The sequence below is a fragment of the Stenella coeruleoalba genome (assembly GCF_951394435.1).
Source record: "Stenella coeruleoalba genome assembly, chromosome: 3".
NCBI lineage: Eukaryota > Metazoa > Chordata > Mammalia > Artiodactyla > Delphinidae > Stenella > Stenella coeruleoalba.
The window spans coordinates 32,028,202-32,048,000 of NC_137148.1; the positions used below are offsets into that span (position 1 = coordinate 32,028,202).

Consider the following 19,799-nt stretch of genomic DNA (forward strand, 5'->3'; position numbering starts at 1 on the left):
ATAATTATCCCGGGTGATGACTTAGGTAATTTTCTCAGAGCCTAACTAGAAGGGGTGCATTCGTCAAGTTTTGACGTGTAATAAAATACCTCAAAATCTCAATGGCATACAAAAATAAATCTCTCTTTTCATGCTCCTGGCTTGGCTGACGTAGGCTGGGCCAGGTGGGACTCCAAGCTTCAGGCAGGTTTGTTCCATGTAGGTTCACCCTGAGGCTTAGGCTGAAGGGACAGTGGCTCTGAGGGACCAACTCTTCTCAGAGTGGGTCACAGGAACACAAGAGAGCAAGCCAACTACAAGCACACCGAACGCAGCTACCAACCAGCATGACCACTACTCACCTCCCATTGGCCAAACCAACTCACGTGGCTGAGCCCACAAGTCAAGTGTGTGGAGTGTAATTCCCATACAGGGAGGGAGTAAAGAATGGGGAGTAATGATCCAGTCTGTCAGGAGAGGTGTGGGTTTGAGTCACAAGTGTTGAGGGCAAATGGTTCCCTGTGTTGGCTGGTTGGTCTCACTGCCCTGTCCCCCAGCAGTCAGACAGAACTCATATTGAACCTTGCACAAATGGAGTTTTGAGGAATAAAAGACATGTAAAACTATTTTTATTCCTTTGAGGGAAAAGCAGTCATTAAAAATATCCCTTTCTTTTTCCTCTCCAGCCCATACACTGATACACATCATCCTGCCCATGATTTTCTGCGTTTTGATCGTCATGATAATTTGCTACTTAAAAAGTCAGTGGTAAGTGTGCGGGGAAGGTTTTTATCCAAGAAGGAGTCAAAGAAAAATCTAGAAAGGAGATAGAAGTCACACCTGATAATATGAGGAAAAGTGCTGAAAAGGAAAGAACAAAGGAGGATTTGGTGGAAATATGATGTTTTAAACAATCTTGTTTATCAACAGATAAGCAATAAATCAATACATAAGGAAACTAGACTTCCCTGGTGGCGCAGTGGTTAAGAATCTGCCTGCCAATGCAGGGGACATGGGTTCGAGCCCTGGTCCGGGAAGATCCCACATGCCGTGGAGCAACTAAGCCCACGCGCCACAACTACTGAGCCTGTGCTCTAGAGCCCGTGAGCCACAACTACCGAGCCTGCGTGCCACAACTACTGAAGCCTGCGCACCCTAGAGCCCATGTGCCGCAACTACTGAGCCTGTGCTCTAGAGCCCATGTGCCGCAACTACTGAAGCCCTTGCGCTCTAGGGCCCACGTGCCACAACTACTGAGCCTGCGTGCCACAACTACTGAAGCCTGTGCACCTAGAGCCCGTGCTCTGCAACAAGAGATGCCACTACAATGAGAAGCCCATGCGCCTCAACTAGAGATAGCCAGCGCACAGCAACAAAGACCCAACGCAGCCAAAAATAATAATAAGGAAACCAACTATTTTAAAATGTTGCCAAATTTGTTCATAGCAATAGCTAATATTTATATTTCACTTACCATGTACTTGGAAGTGTTCTAAGTGCTTTACATATAACAATTCATTTAATGCTTCCAACACTACCATCACCACCGTAATGATCTCCATTGAACCAGTAAGGAAATTAAAGCATAGAAGGGTTAAAAAGCTTGCTTAAGGTTACAGTGTTAATGAGTGATTGATAAAGCACGGATTAGAACCCAGGAATCTGACTCCAGCGTTCTCACTCTTAACCATTCTGCTATATTGCAAAATTGTCTAATTTTCACTGTTTTTCTAGGCTGAAGGAGAAGTGTTATCCTGATAGTCCAAACCCTTACAAGAGCAGTGTCCTGTCATTAATAAAATCCAAGGTAAATGCTGGGAAATTGTATGGATACTCATATGCTTGTTAAAGACCAACCCAGGGCTGGGGCTATAATAATCATACACTCCTAGGCCTTCTCAGGAAGATGTCACAAAGCAAAAGCCTCTTCTGCTCCCATAGCCGTGAAAGGGTTGAACACAACTTTGATTTCTTCTGTCGGGATATCTTTTGGTTTTCAACATCACCTCCAGTTAACTTGTGACCAGGATAAAACAACAAAAAAAAATTGAAGCTCTAAGTGCGTTTCACATGCTTTATATACTGTGATACACACACATACATTATCTTTGCACATTTTTTATCTGTTCCAGGAGAATCCTCACCTAACAATAATGTATGTCAACGACTGTGTTCCAGATGCTATTGAAGTTATAAACAAGCCCGAAGGGAGTAAGATACAGTTCTTAGGCACTAGGAAGTCACTCACAGAAACTGAATTTACTAAGCCTGCCTACCTTTACCTCCTTCCGACGGAGAAGAACTACTCTGGCCCTGGACCTTGCATGTGTTTTGAGAACTTCACCTATAATCAGGCAGCTTCTGACTTTGCTTCTTGTGGACATTTCCCAGTAACCCCTCAAGCCCCACCACATCAGCTGGGACCACTGACTTCACCTGAAAATTTACTAAAGGCACTGGAACAAAACTACATGAATTCCCTGGGAGAAATCCCAGCCGGAGAAGCTAATTTGAATTATGTGTCCCAGTTGGCTTCACCCACCTCTGGAGACAAGGACAGCCTGCCAACAAATCCACCAGAGCCAGCACTCTGTTCAGAGTATAAAATGCAAATGGCCATACCCCTGGGTCTTGCCTCCGCTCCCCCAAGTGAGAACAGCAGCCTCTCCTCCACTACCCTTTTAGGTCAAGGGGAACACTGCCCCTAAGCAGTGTACCGATTTCGTATCCTTACGCTACACAGACCCTAGGAGAAGCATAGCCGGCACCATTCCATCACCAGATACCTCAGGGCTTAATCCCAGTGAGCTATCATCACCATTGTCAGGTCTGATTTATATAATCTTGCTAGGTTTTGAAGGTCAGAAGCTATGAAACTTAACATTCATCCTTGGAGCAGGCTCACTGTAGAAATGGCAGGATCATGGGAACAGGCTTACCTTGCTGCTGCGTGTTCCACGTTCACCTTTGTAACAGCAGACTTGGCACTTGACATAGGGATAGACCCCATCCACTCAGTACTGGACAGGTCCTTGAAGTTCAGTTTTTAGTAAGAAAGTATTTCCATTAAGTTTTACCCCACATTTAATATCTCAAGAGTAAAGGAACTAGATTTCAGGCTTTAATAAAGGCTACAGAAGATTCGTTACTGGAGCATAAATTGTCAATGTTAATTTATTCTGGGTGTGTTTAATGAAGTCGCAGATATTTGATACCAAAACAGATTTTAGACTTGCCTTGAAGTGATGATAATTTGTAGTTCACTGATGTAGTAAAATGAACTCTTCCTATTAGACCTTATCTAATAGGTAAGACATGCGAATGAATCGATGAGATCCCCACAATTGTCCTGCTTAGTTTACCACGGTTAAAGAGTGGGACTGGCATGGAACCCCTGCCTCAGTGTCAAGATTATAGCACTCCTACTTAGTAGGCATGTCTTCTACCACAACTTTTGATGACTACCTCAGAACAGATAAAAGGATAATGTCATTAATTCCATTCACATTTATGGTTCCTCGTTTTTTCAAGAACTCTGGTATATAAATGACCTATTTTCAGTAAGCATCTTTTGGACTCTGCAGTAGGCTGTCTGGGTCAAGATAATGCCTTCACTGTCTCCTTATATTCCTGTTATGCTAACATAATAAAGTGAAACCTCATTGTTGAACATCATTCAGATATAACTGCAAAAGGCTAAATGGAGTGGGAACTCCTGGAGTGGCTCAGCAGCATCTCTGTCTCTTTGAACCAATATATGCAAAGCACATACCTGGTACATAGTAGGTGTTCAATCGTGCTAGAGTTCTTTTCACTTCTTTCTGCCCGACAACCCTTAATGTTTACTTATCACACTTCTAAACAAGCATAATTAGGGGCTCCTTTTTCTTTGTTGTGGTGGACATGACGCCGCCTGTGCTTCTGGTACCGAATGCCCTGCGCTGTGCTATTCCACACTATGAAGAATGAGAGAGAAGGAGCCACAGCTGAAAGGAAGATGGCTGTCAACTGACCTAAATATACACAAACCCGGACTTCTGTTCAGGCTTTTCAACTTTTTCCTTCTATATAACTAAGCCTTTGGCTGAATAATGGGCTATGTACACCTAACATAGTACAAACAAGTATCTTGATTAAGAGTTCTGAGAAGACTCTGGGGCCAGTATTGTTATCATTTAGCCTCTTTGAGTTTGTCATGATGCAATTATAAAAGTACATAGAAACATCAATGACAGTGATGATTGATTTGTAAATAGTATATTTCATAAAGATTTTCTTTAAAAAAAAAAATCCACAAAGCCTTGAAGGCATTTTTGTTGCAATAAGCTTTAATTAAAATATTTCACCATTGCATTATTTTGTTTTCTCTACCTCAATGAAGTAAAAACCTTAACAATTATTATAGCCGATAAACAAGCTTACTAGAAATGTAAATTCCTGGGTACCAGTCCAAATCTCATAACCAGAATCTCTGTGGTCCAAGGCCTGGAATCCATATATTTCATAAGTTCCCAGGCATTCAGATGCACACTCGACTTTGAGAATCATTGGTCTAAGTCAAATGAAGATGTCTTTCTGAAATATAACGACATACCAATAGGAAACGCTGGGCTATATAACTTTGTCCTTACAGTATCACTGTGACTATAGTTTGGCTGTAAACATTCTTCTCCCATCTTCGTAAATAACCAAATAACTTAGTATATGCCATTTAACAGCATCATTTTAAGAAGTGTTATTCAGAAACTTTGAAATTTGTATTCATGTGTCAGAATTATTACGATTAAAAAAAAAACAACTCATGGAGAATTTCAAATATATACAAACGGAGAAGAGTTTAACAAACCCTTATGTATTGTCATCAATCCGAACAGCCACTAAACCATGTTTATTTTAGTCCATCTGTACTCTTATTCAGTCTCCCTCCTGAAATGATTTTGAAGCAAATCATTTCATCTGTAAATATTTGTTTCTCTAAATAGGCTTTACTTTTTCTAATATAGCCATAATACCTTTTAAAAGATCATACCTATCAAAAAATCAAACAACCCAATCAAAAAATGGGTAGAAGATCTAAATAGACATTTCTTCAAAGACATACAGATGGCCAAAAAGCACATGAAAAGATGCTCAGCATTGCTAATTATCAGAGAAATGCAAATCAAAACTACAATGAGGTATCACCTCACACAGGTCAGAATGGCCATCATCAAAAAGTCTACAAACAATAAATGCTGGAGAGGGTGTGGAGAAAAGGGAACCCTCCTACACTATTGGTGGGAGTGTATATTGGTACAACGACTATGGAGAACAGAATGGAGCTTCCTTAAAAAGCTATAAATAGAACTACCATATGACCCAGCAATCCCTCTACTGGACATATAGCCTGAGAGAACCATAATTCAAAAAGATACATGCACCCCCCAATGTTCATTGCAGCACTGTTTACAATAGCCAAGACGTGGAAGCAACCTAAATGTCCATCAACAAAGGAATGGATAAAGAAGATGTAGTACATATATACAATGGACCGCTAGCCATAAAAAAGAACGAAATAATGCCATTTGCAGCAACATGGATGGACCTAGAGGTTATCATACTAAGTGAGGTAAGTCAGAGAAAGACAAACATGGTATCACTTATATGTGGAATCTAAAAAAAGCTGATACAAATGAATTTATTTACAAAACAGAAACAGACTCACAGACTTCAAAAACAAACTTATGGTTACCAAAGGGGAAAGGTGGGGGGGTGGGAGAGATAAATTAGAAGGTTGGGATTAACATATACACAATACTATATATAAAATAATCAACAAGGACCTACTGTATAGCACAGAGAACTCTATACTCAATATTCTGTAATAACCTACATGGGAAAAGAATCTAAAACAGAATGGATATATGTATACATATAACTGAATCACTTTGCTGTACATGTGAAACTAACACAACATTGTAAATCAACTATACTCCAATATAAAATAAAAAATTAAAAGAATTAAAATTTAAAAAAAAATCACATCTAAAACCTAGTTAGTAATATTCCTTAGCAATATCAGGATATTTTGATGGTGGGAAAAACTGGCAAATAATGACCCACAAATAATGCCTCGGCCTGGTGACTGGTCCTCAGCTGCAGGTAGATAGGCTGGGAGCAGGGACCTAGTCACATAGCAGAGCTATGGACCTGCTGAAAGTGCCTGCTGACATTCCAACACCTGACTCATACTAATTCTAGTAAAACTAATTCTCCACTAGAATATGATTACGAAAATCAAGTTGAATTAGACAACATCAAATATTTCTTCTAAGAGCTCTGTGGAAAGATTAGCTGACTTTCATCTCAAAAAAATTACAAAACATACTAAACATTTTGCATAAAGTAGGACTTTGAAAATCTTTGAAGAGGTACTTCCCTGGTGGTCCAGTGGTTAAGACTCTGCAATTCTACTGCAGGGGGTGCGGGTTCAATCTCTGGTCGGGGAACTAGGATCCAGAATGCCAAAAGGTGCGGCCAAAAAAAAAAAAATTAAAACCTTCGAAGAGATACAACAGACGATTAAAAGCCTTCAAAATTAGCAGTTAAAATAATACTTACAATGACTAAATACATTCAATTTAAAGGACTAAGCAAATGTAGTTGTCTTTGTCCTCTAAGCATTAAAGAAACAAAGTTTTAGTACATTTTGGGTTTTTTTGAAATCAATACAAAATTAGTTGCTATGGTTTGAATGATGCCCCCCCCCCAAATTCCTATGTTGAAATCCCAACACCCAAAGATGATGGTATTAGTAGATGGGGCCTTTGGGAGGTGATTAGGTCAGGAGGCTAGAGCTCTCATGAATGGGATTAATGCTCTTATAAGAGACGCTACAGTTTCCTAGTCCCTTCTGCCGTGTCAGGACACAAGACACAAGAAGTCTGGGACCTGAAAGAGGGCCCTCACCCAAACATGTTCACACTCTGATTTCAGACTTTCAGCCAACAGAAGTTTGAGAAATAAATTTGTTGTTTATAAACTGCCCAGTCTGTGGTATTTTGTTACAGCAGCCTGAATGGACTAGGACAGTACTTTTTAAAAAATTTTTTAAACTTTTTATTTTGTATTGGAGGATAGCCAATTAACAATGTTGTGATAGTTTCAGGTGCACAGCAAAGCAACTCAGCCATACCTATACATGTATACATTCTCCCCCAAACTTCCCTCCCATCCAGGCTGCCAGGTTGCCACTGAACAGAGTTCCCTGTGCTATACAGTAGGTCCCTGTTGGTTATTTTAAACATAGCAGTGTGTACATGTCGATCCCAAACTTCCTAACTATCCCTCCTTCCACACCCTTCCCCCCTGGTAACCATAAGTTAGTCCTCTGTGAGTCTGTTTCTGTTTTGTAAATAAGTTCATTTGTATCGTTTCTTTTTAGATTCCACACATAAGGGATATCATAGGATATTTTTCTTTCTCTAGGACAGTACTTTATAGACCAAAGAGTTTAAAAAAATGAAACAAACTGTCTGAAGTTCAGCTATATCATCACAGTTTTCAGAGGTGATGATGATTAAGTGTGCTTTTAGTTTATTTGGGGGCCAACTATGTTTTTGTTGAAAAACAATAGTAGAAGGCAATATGAAAATGATACACATGTGCTTAAAAACCAAACTATCCAAAACAAATCTATTTCTGAATACATTTTACCACATTTAATCAACTGTAACAGACCCTAGCTTTGACATTGAATTTTATTCTCCAGGCTTGTAATTCCCCTTGTGGTATTTTCTTTTGCCACTAGGTGGCTGTAGGTTAGCTTACCTGATCCAGGCCAGTTTCTGTGAGAAATCAAATAGCTTATACAGAAAAGTTACCATCATACCATCATTGCTCATTTTGTATATTAATCACTAAAAGAATCAGAATTGTTCTATAGATCGATCCACTTTTTCAAACCCTTTACAATAAACTGCAGTTAAAAAATAAAAACTGTAAAGATATTTGATTAGATTATGAAGTGTTTAGAAAGTATAAATAGCTATTTTAAAACATTTGGAACAAGCCGCTATGTGTTACTGAACCAGATTCTTATCTATGGTACCTAAAAGTCAGTTTTACCAGCCTCAGTGGTACATAAATCAACACTGATGGTTTTAAAATTTCAAATAGAATGACACAAGTTTAAGAATTTTTAAGTACATTTTATTAAGAATGTATCCCTTTGATAAGATTATGCTTCAGGAGGCTTTTAATGCCCTTGACATAAAACTGTACACATTATACAAAAACAAGAAAACCACAAAAAAAAATCAAGGTGAGCAAAACCATTAGAGGACAAACCTTATTTAAATTATACACAACTCAATGAAATATTCTTACGGAAAATATATAAATACTTTTTCTTTCTATGTTACAGTTATACAATATAAATCAGATTTCAATGTCTGTTCAGTGACCTACAAACACCAGAACCTCCAAATATGTAGCAGCGTATTACTAAATAAAAAAGAAAATTTTGTGGTTAGGGAGCATTAAGTCAGATTTTTTTCACAATCCCTTACCACTTTTCAAAACTAATTTACACCATTTGTTTTACAATGCAGCTTTAGGGTTTCTGACAGGCCAATAATGGAACATTTTCAACTATTATCTATGAAAGTTTTAATCTCCCCCCTCCTTTGCCCCAAGACTTTGCATTTTGTGCTAAATCAACCTATTTAGTGGCAAAATTACAAGATATACTTTTTTGGCATAAATTATATTTTTCAAATTAAATATTTTATAAAGAAGGTCAAACAAAATGTGCAATTTATGCATGCTGTGGCATAGCTATCCACCTATATTACAAAAATACTCTAAAGGGGAGAAAATCCACATTCTGTGTGAGTCATAAAACACTACTATGAATGAAAACTACCCTGGGAACCTAAAACTAAAAGAAAAAACAAATGCTCCTAGATTCTCACAGATTTCAATATTGTCTGATAAGCACTGCTATTAATTTTACCGGTATGCTTTTATAATCAAACTCTCACTGTAGTGATACTCTTGAAATGAAGCTGGTAATAATGTATTCCCTGAATGGGGAGACAAGGGAGACCTTTCCCAACTTACATTTTGGAAAATGTGAAATGTTCTTTTACTCCAACAGCTCTTCTCATAAAACTCTCTCAATTAATTGTTTCTTTTTTCCCATGTTCAATGGAGTGTGAATTTGAGACCAAACTGGAAGCATAGGACAAAAGGGGAAAAACCTTACTTCCAAAGGACCTTTCCCAAGGTAGTTTACAACGCTCCTCTCACACAAAATTAGCACCTCACTCTTACCATGCAAAAGTAACTGCAGTTATAATTTGGATGACAATTTGATTGCTTTTTATTGCTTAATGATCTGTGCTTTAATGTGGGAATAAAAGGCATCCTCTGAATGGAATGAAAAAAAATTTATATAAATAGCAGGAGACAAATCTAAATAAGCATTCCCACCTCACTGCTGAACACTCTGCCATTGTAATATGCCCAGAAAAACTCAGCTTTAATTACCTCAAGCTCTGGATAAAAGAGCTCAAAACTATTAAAGCCACCCCATTTCAAAAGGACTTATACACCTGATGTTAGAGTAACTACCACAATAAAGTATATACCTTCAAAGAGCCTCTTTCAAAGCCAATGTCTTACAGAATGCCCTTATGCTACCAATCTTCATTAGAAAATTTTTTATTAGGGAGAAAAGACTTTCCCTCCTCAAGTCTATCTAAGCATAAATAGGAAGTAAAAGTATAAGAAATTTTAGACCATATTTAATTACAAATACTAATTTCTAATTTCCGTATTTATCAGTATTTACTTATTAGTATGTGAAGCTGAAATCTGTTCTTGAAAAAAATTTCAATTAGAAATGACAATTCACTTTACAATTAGAAATTCACAGTTTACAACCAGCACAACTGCCCAAATTCCTCCAAATTATTCAATAATTACCAGTAGTACAAATTTATATGGACTAAGATTAATTCTAAAATCTTGGAAAACTACAGTATTGACATTATTTTGGTATTTTATAGTCTGGTAATATCTATTACATATAGGTGCTTTTCTCAATTATTTCTATTACCACTGACAACATTCCTAACCTTTTCTGCTATAATTTAATATTTTAAACACTTAAGTAAATCACTTGGCACCGCATGTGAGCATTTTTCATCATAGAAGTCTACTTTTATACAAATAAGTACTTAAAGGAAACATATTAGACCTGTCAGTGAAACATGGATAAACCAAATAGCAGTATACATTTAAGTATAGACATCTTTTTTTCTTAGATTACTGAGAACCACAAAGCTCTGTCTCCCCAAACTAAGTGCTATAGGCAAATATTATGATATATACACACATCTTTCAAAGTAATAATCAAAAAAACTGTTCAGGCTAATAGTAATGAAGACTTCATTTCAGGATGAATGAGTGAGGTGGGGTCCAGGGATGAGTGTGTGTGTGTGTGTGTGTGTGTGTGTGTGTGTGTGTGTGTGTGTGTGTGTGTGTGTGTGTGTGTGTGTGTGTGTGTGTGTGTGTGTGTAACAAAAAATTTACTGTTAACTTTCGAGGGATTAAACCACAGATTTTATATTAACTGAGGTAGTGTTTAAAATGAATGTCTAAAATATGTTAATCCCATTATTCATAAGATTACTACATCACCTCCTTTGGAGTTTTTAATCACTATTTGGTCTAGTATCTCTGACATTTGGTTCTCCGGAAGGCAGTTTAATCATCCAAGACCAAAGACCAAGGTGACAGGCAACGTTCTTAGAAGTACTGTTAACATTTAAATAAACACTTGGGTTCAGTGATAAATTAAAGTTAAAAAAAAAAGCATTTCTTTTATCTTCAATTGGGTTTTATGAAAGAAAATCTGAAGAACCACTTTTTAACATAAGCAGAAGCTTACAGCCCTTATCTGCTTTGTTATAATGTAAGTTGCTACACAGTGCACATAAGAACAATTCACTGAAGTGCAGTCAAAGAGGTGTTATGAAGTGAGATGAAATGCTTCATCCCAATTGGAACTTTCAGTGCCAGTATATTTAAAAAAAAAAAAAAAAAATCTCTGTGAGTTACGTTTTCTAGTTCACAGGGTTCTTTACAGAGATCTCAAAGAACAAGCCCATTATAAAAAGGATCTGTAATATGGGAAGATATTAATCCATGTACTATGACTGTGTCAGAGTTGATGCATAACTGTAAAAATGGTCTAAACAAATGAATTAAAAAAGGGTCCTAATCAGTCCAGCTGGATTTTTTTTTCTATTTATATACAGACCTCAAAAAAGATAATCCTTTCATTTACAAGCATTCTAATGAGGATGGCCATGCTTTTTTATATACAAATTTGCATATATGTTTAATTCCTGTAAAGATTTCCAAATATTTTTAGACATACACAAATTAAACACACAAATAAACAAAACCTTGCCCTCATCAACTTAATTTTGCAAATGTGATAAAGGCAATTACTGTACTCATTCATAAACTCACCTATCACTGCATTTAGTTTGTGCAAAACAAGAACACTGATATAAAAATTAAATTACTGCTGCTTTAAAATTTGGTACTTAAGGCTTTTCACTACAATTTTTAATCGTAATAGTAAGTTTCATTAATGATTTTTTAAAAGGAACTATGGCTTTTCTTTTCCCATGGAATGTATAAATTGTAGGCAAACTTATCTTTTCCTCAAGAGATGCAAGATTTTATTTAATGCTTTCTTTTGCTTTAGGTCTAAATTAATAGTGCTTGTTCAAGTTACGGTTTAAAATGGTGATATGGGAAGCTGATGAAAATGGAAGTCCACTGAAAATATATGCATTCTATGAATGGAAAATACTTTGAATTATAAAATAATTTTTCTGATTTTAATCAGGAACTGTAGTGAAAAACCTTAATTAGTTCAAATAGTCTACAATAACACATTGCAACAAAACTGAAGAGATGGAAAACAAGAAACTTTATGTAAGTCTAGTAATGTAAAAATAATTTATAAGTCCTGGTTGTTGAGGCTCTTCTTTCGCTGTGAGGCTACAAACCTCTGAAGTAGTGTTATAAACATGAAGAAAAAAGTGGAAGGGCCAAAGATCCCCCTCTAATACCAGCAGTTACAGCACACCCCATTGTGCTAATAGGATGCACCCTCAGAGACACTGATTCCTAGTTTCCACAAATTAGTTAACAAACAAGGCATCTTTATATTTACCCTAAAAAAAGAATTCAGAAATAACGGTGTGAAGGGTGCTTCTGCATAACTTATTATTGTTCCACTGTTATTATGCTCTTAAAATGAAAAAATAGAAAACCTATGTAGGTATTCAGTGCTTGGCTCTTGCATACAATGGTAACTAAAACTCTTAAAACTGTGGTAATGAACAATGAACCCCTAAAAGGGCTCAACGGGGGAGAGAGGAAGTTGTTTCGGTTAGGGAAGTCCGCAGTTCCAACTGCTCATGTACCAGTAATTGCTGGAACAGCATAGCGAAGATACTCCTATCTTTGCTGCCCAGTCAATCGGCATTTTCTGAGGCTTTTAGAAGTCCACAAATATGAATATATATAGTATACATCTATATACATCATAAATATGAGGTCAGGATTCAACAGATGTATCAACTATAGGTCGCTTTGGTGGTGTTGCCAAGACAGCCTCTGCTTCTTCATGCATCTAGAAAAGAAGTGGTAAATTATTAATGACTTTCTAGTGTATCAACAGATATAATCTCTTTTAACTTAATTCAAAGAGATTTTTGAAAGATAAAGTTCAAAAGTACAAATCCTACTTACTTGTAAAAACTGTACATCCTGAAATAATTCTTGTATGAACCTCCGACATGGAAGTCTAAATGTGCAGTGTGACAGCAAATGGGAAACCTCAGAGTAAAGGCATATGTCATCAAATGTCTGAGGGTACTTCTCCTTAATTCTAAAACGGAAGAAAGGACTAGGATGTGATAAAAATTATAATAATGACTTTGCTATTTTCTTTCAAAATATCACTTTTTAAATATCTTTTTCCTCCAGATATTGATTAAGTGGTACATCTGGGTGATGGCATAAGAATATAAAATAGTAAATATTCCTACCTCACACTTACATTAGCTATTTTAAGTTTGGGATTATCTCTTAAAATGATAAAAACACAAATACTTCTTGGAAAGTTAGAAATATTCTTTATCACTGGCATGAGAAATTACAAAATTTATTTATCAGCCTAGGATAACTCAAGTATTTTCAAAACTAAGTTTTAAAATAGAAATAAGTTTTTAAGGTTAGACTGAAATTATTAATATCCTTGACTGGGCTCGCTCTCTATATCTTTCAACCTTTAACAGTGGCTTTTAGCTGGCAGAGCATCTCAGAGTCAGTGGTGGTATGGGGTAATGCACAGATTAAGGACACACTATACTTAGAGCTTCTGACCAGGAGGTCTGCAGTGGGACCCTGGCATCTGTGTTACTATTATTTTGTAAAGCCCCACAGGTCTGAGACCCTGAGGTGCATTTTTTTTTTTTTTGAGGACCACTGCTTTAAATAGTGCAAATCAAAGATGCTGAAGATTGCCTGAATTTTCTTTTATCATGTTGCTGTGATTTAGAAAAGTAATAAAAATTCTGCAACTTTTATTAAAAGAAAGGAGTAAAAATAGGGAAAAATTAAACCAAGAAAATATCATTTATTTTTATGTATGCCAGCTTTTCTTAAGCTTTAAGGTCTCAGGATACCCCTACTGTCTTAAAAATTACTTGAGAACCCCACAAATTTTATTTTTTGTGGGTGATAGCCATCAATAATTACCATATAAGAAAGTAAAACTGAGAAAATTTCAAAATATTTATTAATTCATTTAAAAAATAAAATTATTGCATGTTAACATAAATACATATACTTTAATGAAAAAAAACTATATTTTCCAAAACTAAAAAAGTGAGAAGATTGGTATTGTTTTACATTTTTACAGATCTCTTTAAAGTCTGGCTGAATAGAAGACAGCTGGATTCACATACCTGCTTCTGCATTCAATTTGTAACCGTACGCTAGTTTGGTTGACGTATGTAAAGAAAATCTAGTCTCACTCAGATATGCCATGCAGTTGAGAACCACTGATGTAAGCTAATTAGTCTAACTTTTGAAGTATTTCAAATATCTTTTTCACCATAAAAAGCAGAACAAAGAATACTCATGCTCATAGCTTACTTACGTTAAAAGCCCAGTTTCATGACATTTAGTTGAAACTGAACTACTCAAATTAATGACTAATCTCAGAACTTCTTTGCGAAGGAGTATACGGCACATTGGTGTATCATCTGGAATTGTTTTAACACCTGAAGAGAAGATTAAAATATTTTATCTATATCACAATAGAAAAGTATTATAACTCATGGAATTTGTTTTTTCAACTCTACCAAATATATAAAACTGAGATAAATTGCACATGACCTGCCAATCATTTTGGGAGCAAAATTCTTTCTAATGAAAGCAGATAGCTAAGAGGGTATGTATCAGCAGCTGATATAGGTGCAACAGTTATCTAAACATACCTCAGTAAAACTGACTTGTCTTAGTTATGAGACAACTTTAATTAACAGTATGTATCTACAACAACAACAGACTAAGTATAGTTATACAGGGCTTGGATTTAAATCTGAAAACTTACCTAGTAGCAATTCTGTGCTTTTGGTGCTGCTGGCTGATCCTTCTTGAGACACTCCATCACTGCATCCAGAAATGCCCGAAAATTTAGAGGGAACTACTTCTAAGGGATTATGGATAGTCTGCTCACACCAATCAGAATATGGAATGTCTTGAAGGTCTGAAGAAAAAATTAAATCAATTAACAGATCGTAATGGCTTAATTCCTATGCTTGCACTGTATACTATAGAAGAGATGATTCCTTGTAATTTCTTTCCAGTCTTCAATAATTATTTTCCCTGATGAAGATTTTCAAAGTAAATTCAGACCACTCAGATAGTAAAATTTGCTAAATTCTAAAGACATTTATACATAAAATTTTATACTCCTAAATTATAAAAAATACATAAATACGTGTTTATTTAAAGAATTCAAATAAAGATGTATACAGAATAAAAAATGAAGGTACCTTATCTACCCCCTCTCCCATCCCTCCCACCCCCAAACTAAATACCCCTCTCTTAAATATATAAAAATTCAGATATTTGCTATTTTAAATTTCTCTTTCTTGCTCTTTTGGTGTATAAGTGGGATTATACTGTATCTATTATTCTATCACTTGTTGTTCCCACCATTTAATAATTACCAATATTAGAATCACAGTTCCCTGGGCTTATCAGTTCCTTCCTTAGAGTTAAATTTACTATACTACCCATGCATTGCTAAGGTATACTCCTAGATGGGATTTTAAGGTCAACCAAACATCTTAGTGCTGTTAAAATTATTTAAAAATTTCCTGAGCACTTGAAGTGATTAGAGCAAATGGAAATCAGAAAGTCTTTGGTTATCCTTTTAGGAAGTAACATTGGGCAACCCAGAAATCATGCAACCTCAGTAGCTACAAAAGAGATTGAGAGAGAAGAGACACACTCAGCCAGAAGGTGAGACCTCTTGATAGCTAGTTCAGTCCTCTTTCCACTACAACACATTGTCAGAGTATTAAAAAGAGCTTTTAAAAAAGCTTTTTAAAAAGTCCAGGAAACTAGACCAATGTAAACACACACTACCTCTCCCTATGCTGTTTTCAACAGAATAGATATCACCACCTCATCTCATCTTTAAGCACTTCCTAAGATTAGTATTTACATAGCACTAAGCGGAATATGCTTTGGTTCCTCAGAAAATCAATTTAGCATAGCTTTAATATTAAGGAAATCATGCATCTGTCAGGCACTTAAAATTAATGTATGGTACTTAAATTATACATTGATTTAAAATATAAAACTACTGCCAAAAGATCTGAGAACTAAAGATGTACTTAAAAACCAGCAATGCTGAATAACCAGGTAAGAGATGACTATGTTATTTTAGACTCAGTTGATGAGCTTCCCAGGGAGTAAAATGACAAAATATTCCAGTGCAAGGAACAATAAGAAAATTATACTTCTTTTAATCAACATGTTTCTGAAAAGTTATAAACTAATTCATTTCAGCCTCACCTTCAACCAGTGATGACTCCTAACATTTCTAACCTGTTACAACCACATCTTATTTCTAAAGATATCATTCATTCTCATTAAAAAAAAAAAAAAAAATCATGAGTCTAACTAAGCCAGGCCAAAAGAATTAGTTTCTTCCATTGGAAGACGTGAAAAAGCATCCTAAGTATAGTGATAACAGAAGGCTTTTACTACTACATGGGGTATTTTTTTGTGTGAAACCTGCTATAAACCATATGAATAAATTTTTTAATGAAATAATTACATGTGCTAAATGGAAACTTCAGAGAACAAGTGGGTAGAATATAGGCACTATTTATAAATTGGCACGATAAGGAGAACCAAAACTTCCTGAAACTGGGAAAGGACCAGCTAGTTGGCCTCCTTCTTCTTATGCATGGAAGGTAATGTCTAGGACTCTGCTGAAGGCAAAACTGTGCATACTATATTGATGATACTGACTTTTAGGGACCTTTATTTTCTATCTTCTCTTAAAAAGTATTCAATGCAATGATACTTATACTTTTACTCAACACATTTTATTTCAAGATTATTTTTAATTTGGATGAAGCATTATGTCCATAAACTGAACCATTTTATCTATGTGATTGATGTTTAGTTTCTTCACCGTAGTTGTTTGCTTTTACTGCTTCCTCTCTTTTTAATTAACAATATTCTAGCTCAGCTTTATTTTATCTTTTAATTAAAAATGGAGACATGAAGCATAGGACAGACCAGACTCTAAGAAACTGGATACCTTCTTTATTCCCTGTATCTGGGCATAAGGCTGACTCCAGCCACTCTATGTGGGAAAGAACAAAAAGCTCTAAGCAAAAAATTACATAAGTCCATATGGGCTAATAAAGAAAAATCATAAGCTCAATTTTTCCTATCAGAAAGTAGCCAAGTCGCCAAATAGCTTATCTGAAATGCTGAAACAATTCTTTATGAAAAACATTAAGAATTTCTGTGAGGAGCTCTGTCTCTGGTAGATATACCCACCTGATCACCAGTTCCCCTTGGCAGCAGGGATGTAAAATGAAATGAACAAGGAGATTTTCCTTAGGAGCACAGTAAGATCATTCTAACTGACCTGTCAGAATTTATGAAAGAATATTATTTCTAACATAAACAACTTAGTGTGAGTTACCATTAACGGAGAGCCTACTGAATGTTAATCTTACATGTTAGTAAGTACCAAAACCACACCATAAGGCAGGTATCGTTATTCCTATTTAGAGATTTAAGAAAAAATTAAAAGTAAATCTCAGTGAAACTATGTAGATTGCCCAAGATCAGATAACTAATAAGATGGAAAAGTTTGGCTCTGAGCCTAAGTCTCCTTGATACCAAAACTCACACTCTGCTATGTTTACACCAGGGGTCTTCAGTGTTTCTTGAAGCCCTGGCATTTCCTAGCCTTCTCTACCCCCAATTTTATACTTGGGCAAGGCTAGTAGATGGAGTGCCACCCCACTGTTCCCCTTACATCCTCATCTGCATACCACTGAGCTTTTGTATAGATTTTGATTGAAACATGGGTTTTGCAGCTAAAATAATTTTGAAAACCACCACTGTCTCTTTAGGGCCCTCCCCTACCCCATGTAGTTTCTACCCACTCCTCACAAATTTGTCAGTTTAATAACCTAGACATTCAAACTGATCTCTTGCCATTATCTTTTATAGTTAGCTGATTTTTTTTCCCAGTGCTCTCTCTTTCACAGATGGACTGGTCTACAACACTTAGAAGGTTTCCCACTCAGTTGGTTAGCTACATTAGGGCAAATGTGGTGGTATACATAAAAATGGACCCAAAAGAAATATATAATACTAAATGTTGAAAGGCCAACATGTTGCCTTGCACACTAAACAATACAGTGCACAAGTATCTGTGAAGGTGGTAGACACAGAATAAAATGTTAGGAAATATCCTAATAGCCTTTCCACTGAGCTTTAACATTTTTTGAACAACTACCACTACCAACACTACCAACACTACCACCAGACTGAAAGTTTCAAAGAATGAAAAGTCTTGTGTTCAAGTCCTGACATCCCTTTAAAATGATCATTACATAGTAGAGGGACAACTTCAGACTATAACTACAAAGCTACAGTAATCAAAACAATATGGTACTGGCACAAAAACAGAAATATAACATATAGACAAAGGGAACAGAATAGAGAGCCCAGAAATAAACCCATGCACTTATGGTCAATTCATCTACGAGAAAGGAGGCAAGAATATACAATGGGGAAAAGAAAGTCTCTTCAATAAGTGGTGCTGGAAAAACTGGACAGCTACATGTAAAGGAATGAAATTAGAACATTCCCTGGCACCATATACAAAAATAAACACAAAATGGATTAAAGACCTAAACTCCTAGAAGAAAACAGAGGCAGAACACTCTTTGACATAAATTGCAGTAGTATATTTTGGATCTGTCTCCTAGAGTAACTGAAATAAAAACAAAAATAAACCTAATTAAACTTAAAAGCTTCTGCACAGCAAAAAACAAAACAAACAAAACAAACAAAAAAAACACCCCATAAACAAAATGACAATTTATGGACTGTGAGAAAATATTTGCAAACAATGCTACTGACAGGGGATTAATTTCCAAAATATACAAACAGCTCATACAGCTCAGTATCAAAAAAAAAAAAAAACCCAAACAACCCAATCAAAAAATGGGCAGAAGACCTAAATAAACATTTCTCCAAAGAAGACATATAGATGGCAATGAAAAGGCCAACAGGCACATGAAAAGATGCTCAATATCACTAATTATTAGAGAAATGCAAATCAAAACTACAAGGTATCACCTCACACCAGTCAGAATGGCCATCATTAAAAAGTCTACAAACAGTAAATGCTGGAGACTGTGAAGAAACAGGAATGCTCCTACATTGTTGGTGAGAATGTAAATTGGTGCAGCCACTATGAAGAACGGTATGGAGGTTCCTTAAAAAACTAAAAACAGAGTCACCATGTGATCCTGCAATCCCACTCCTGGGCATATATCCAGAGAAAACTCTAATTGGAAAAGATACATGCACCCCAATGTTCATAGCAGCACTATTTACAATAGCCAAGACATGGAAGCAACCTAAATGTGCATCAACAGATGAATGGATAATGAAGATGGAATATTACTCAGCCATGAAAAAGAATGAAATAATACCATTTGCAGCAACATGGATGGACCTAGAGATTATCATATTAAGTCAGAAAGAGAAAGACAAATATATGGTACCACTTATATGTGGAATCTAAAAATGATACAAATGAACTTATTTACAAAACAGAAATAGACTCAGACATAGAAAACAAACAATGGTTACTAAAGGGGATGGGGGGGATAAATTAGGGGTTTGGGATTAATATATACACACTATTATATATAAAATAGGTAAACAAGGGCCTACTGTATAGCATAGGGAACTATATTCACTATCTTGTAATAACCTACGATGGAAAAGAATCTAGAAGAGAATATACATACACACACACAACTGAATCACTTTGCTGTACACTTGAAAGTAACACAAATACTGTAAATTATCTATACTTCAATTTAAAAAAATAGTATAGGAACTATTTTTTAATTATCTGCCATGGAAAATAAAGATGTCTCATTTCTGATACACAAAATACT

The 19,799-nt window shown here is 35.9% G+C and overlaps 2 protein-coding genes across 7 annotated transcripts in view; one reads left to right on the forward strand and one right to left on the reverse strand.

The window, feature by feature from the left end:
• Positions 1-4,325, forward strand: part of OSMR (oncostatin M receptor) — a 55,979-nt gene extending 51,654 nt beyond the window's left edge. For all 3 annotated transcript variants that reach the window (XM_079915966.1, XM_079915967.1, XM_079915968.1), the window contains 3 exons: positions 666-747; positions 1,714-1,786; positions 2,112-4,325. In XM_079915966.1, the coding sequence (XP_079772092.1) occupies positions 666-747; positions 1,714-1,786; positions 2,112-2,687 (731 nt within the window). In that variant the 3' untranslated portion in view covers positions 2,688-4,325. The remainder of the gene's footprint in view (positions 1-665; positions 748-1,713; positions 1,787-2,111) is intronic.
• Positions 4,326-8,052: 3,727 nt separating this feature from the next.
• Positions 8,053-19,799, reverse strand: part of RICTOR (RPTOR independent companion of MTOR complex 2) — a 127,678-nt gene continuing 115,931 nt past the window's right edge. For 3 of the 4 annotated variants that reach the window (XM_079915672.1, XM_079915670.1, XM_079915669.1), the window contains 4 exons: positions 14,669-14,824; positions 14,213-14,336; positions 12,799-12,937; positions 8,053-12,679 (listed from right to left, as the gene is read on the reverse strand). In XM_079915672.1, the coding sequence (XP_079771798.1) occupies positions 12,605-12,679; positions 12,799-12,937; positions 14,213-14,336; positions 14,669-14,824 (494 nt within the window). In that variant the 3' untranslated portion in view covers positions 8,053-12,604. The remainder of the gene's footprint in view (positions 12,680-12,798; positions 12,938-14,212; positions 14,337-14,668; positions 14,825-19,799) is intronic. The other variant, XM_079915671.1, reaches the window with a different exon arrangement.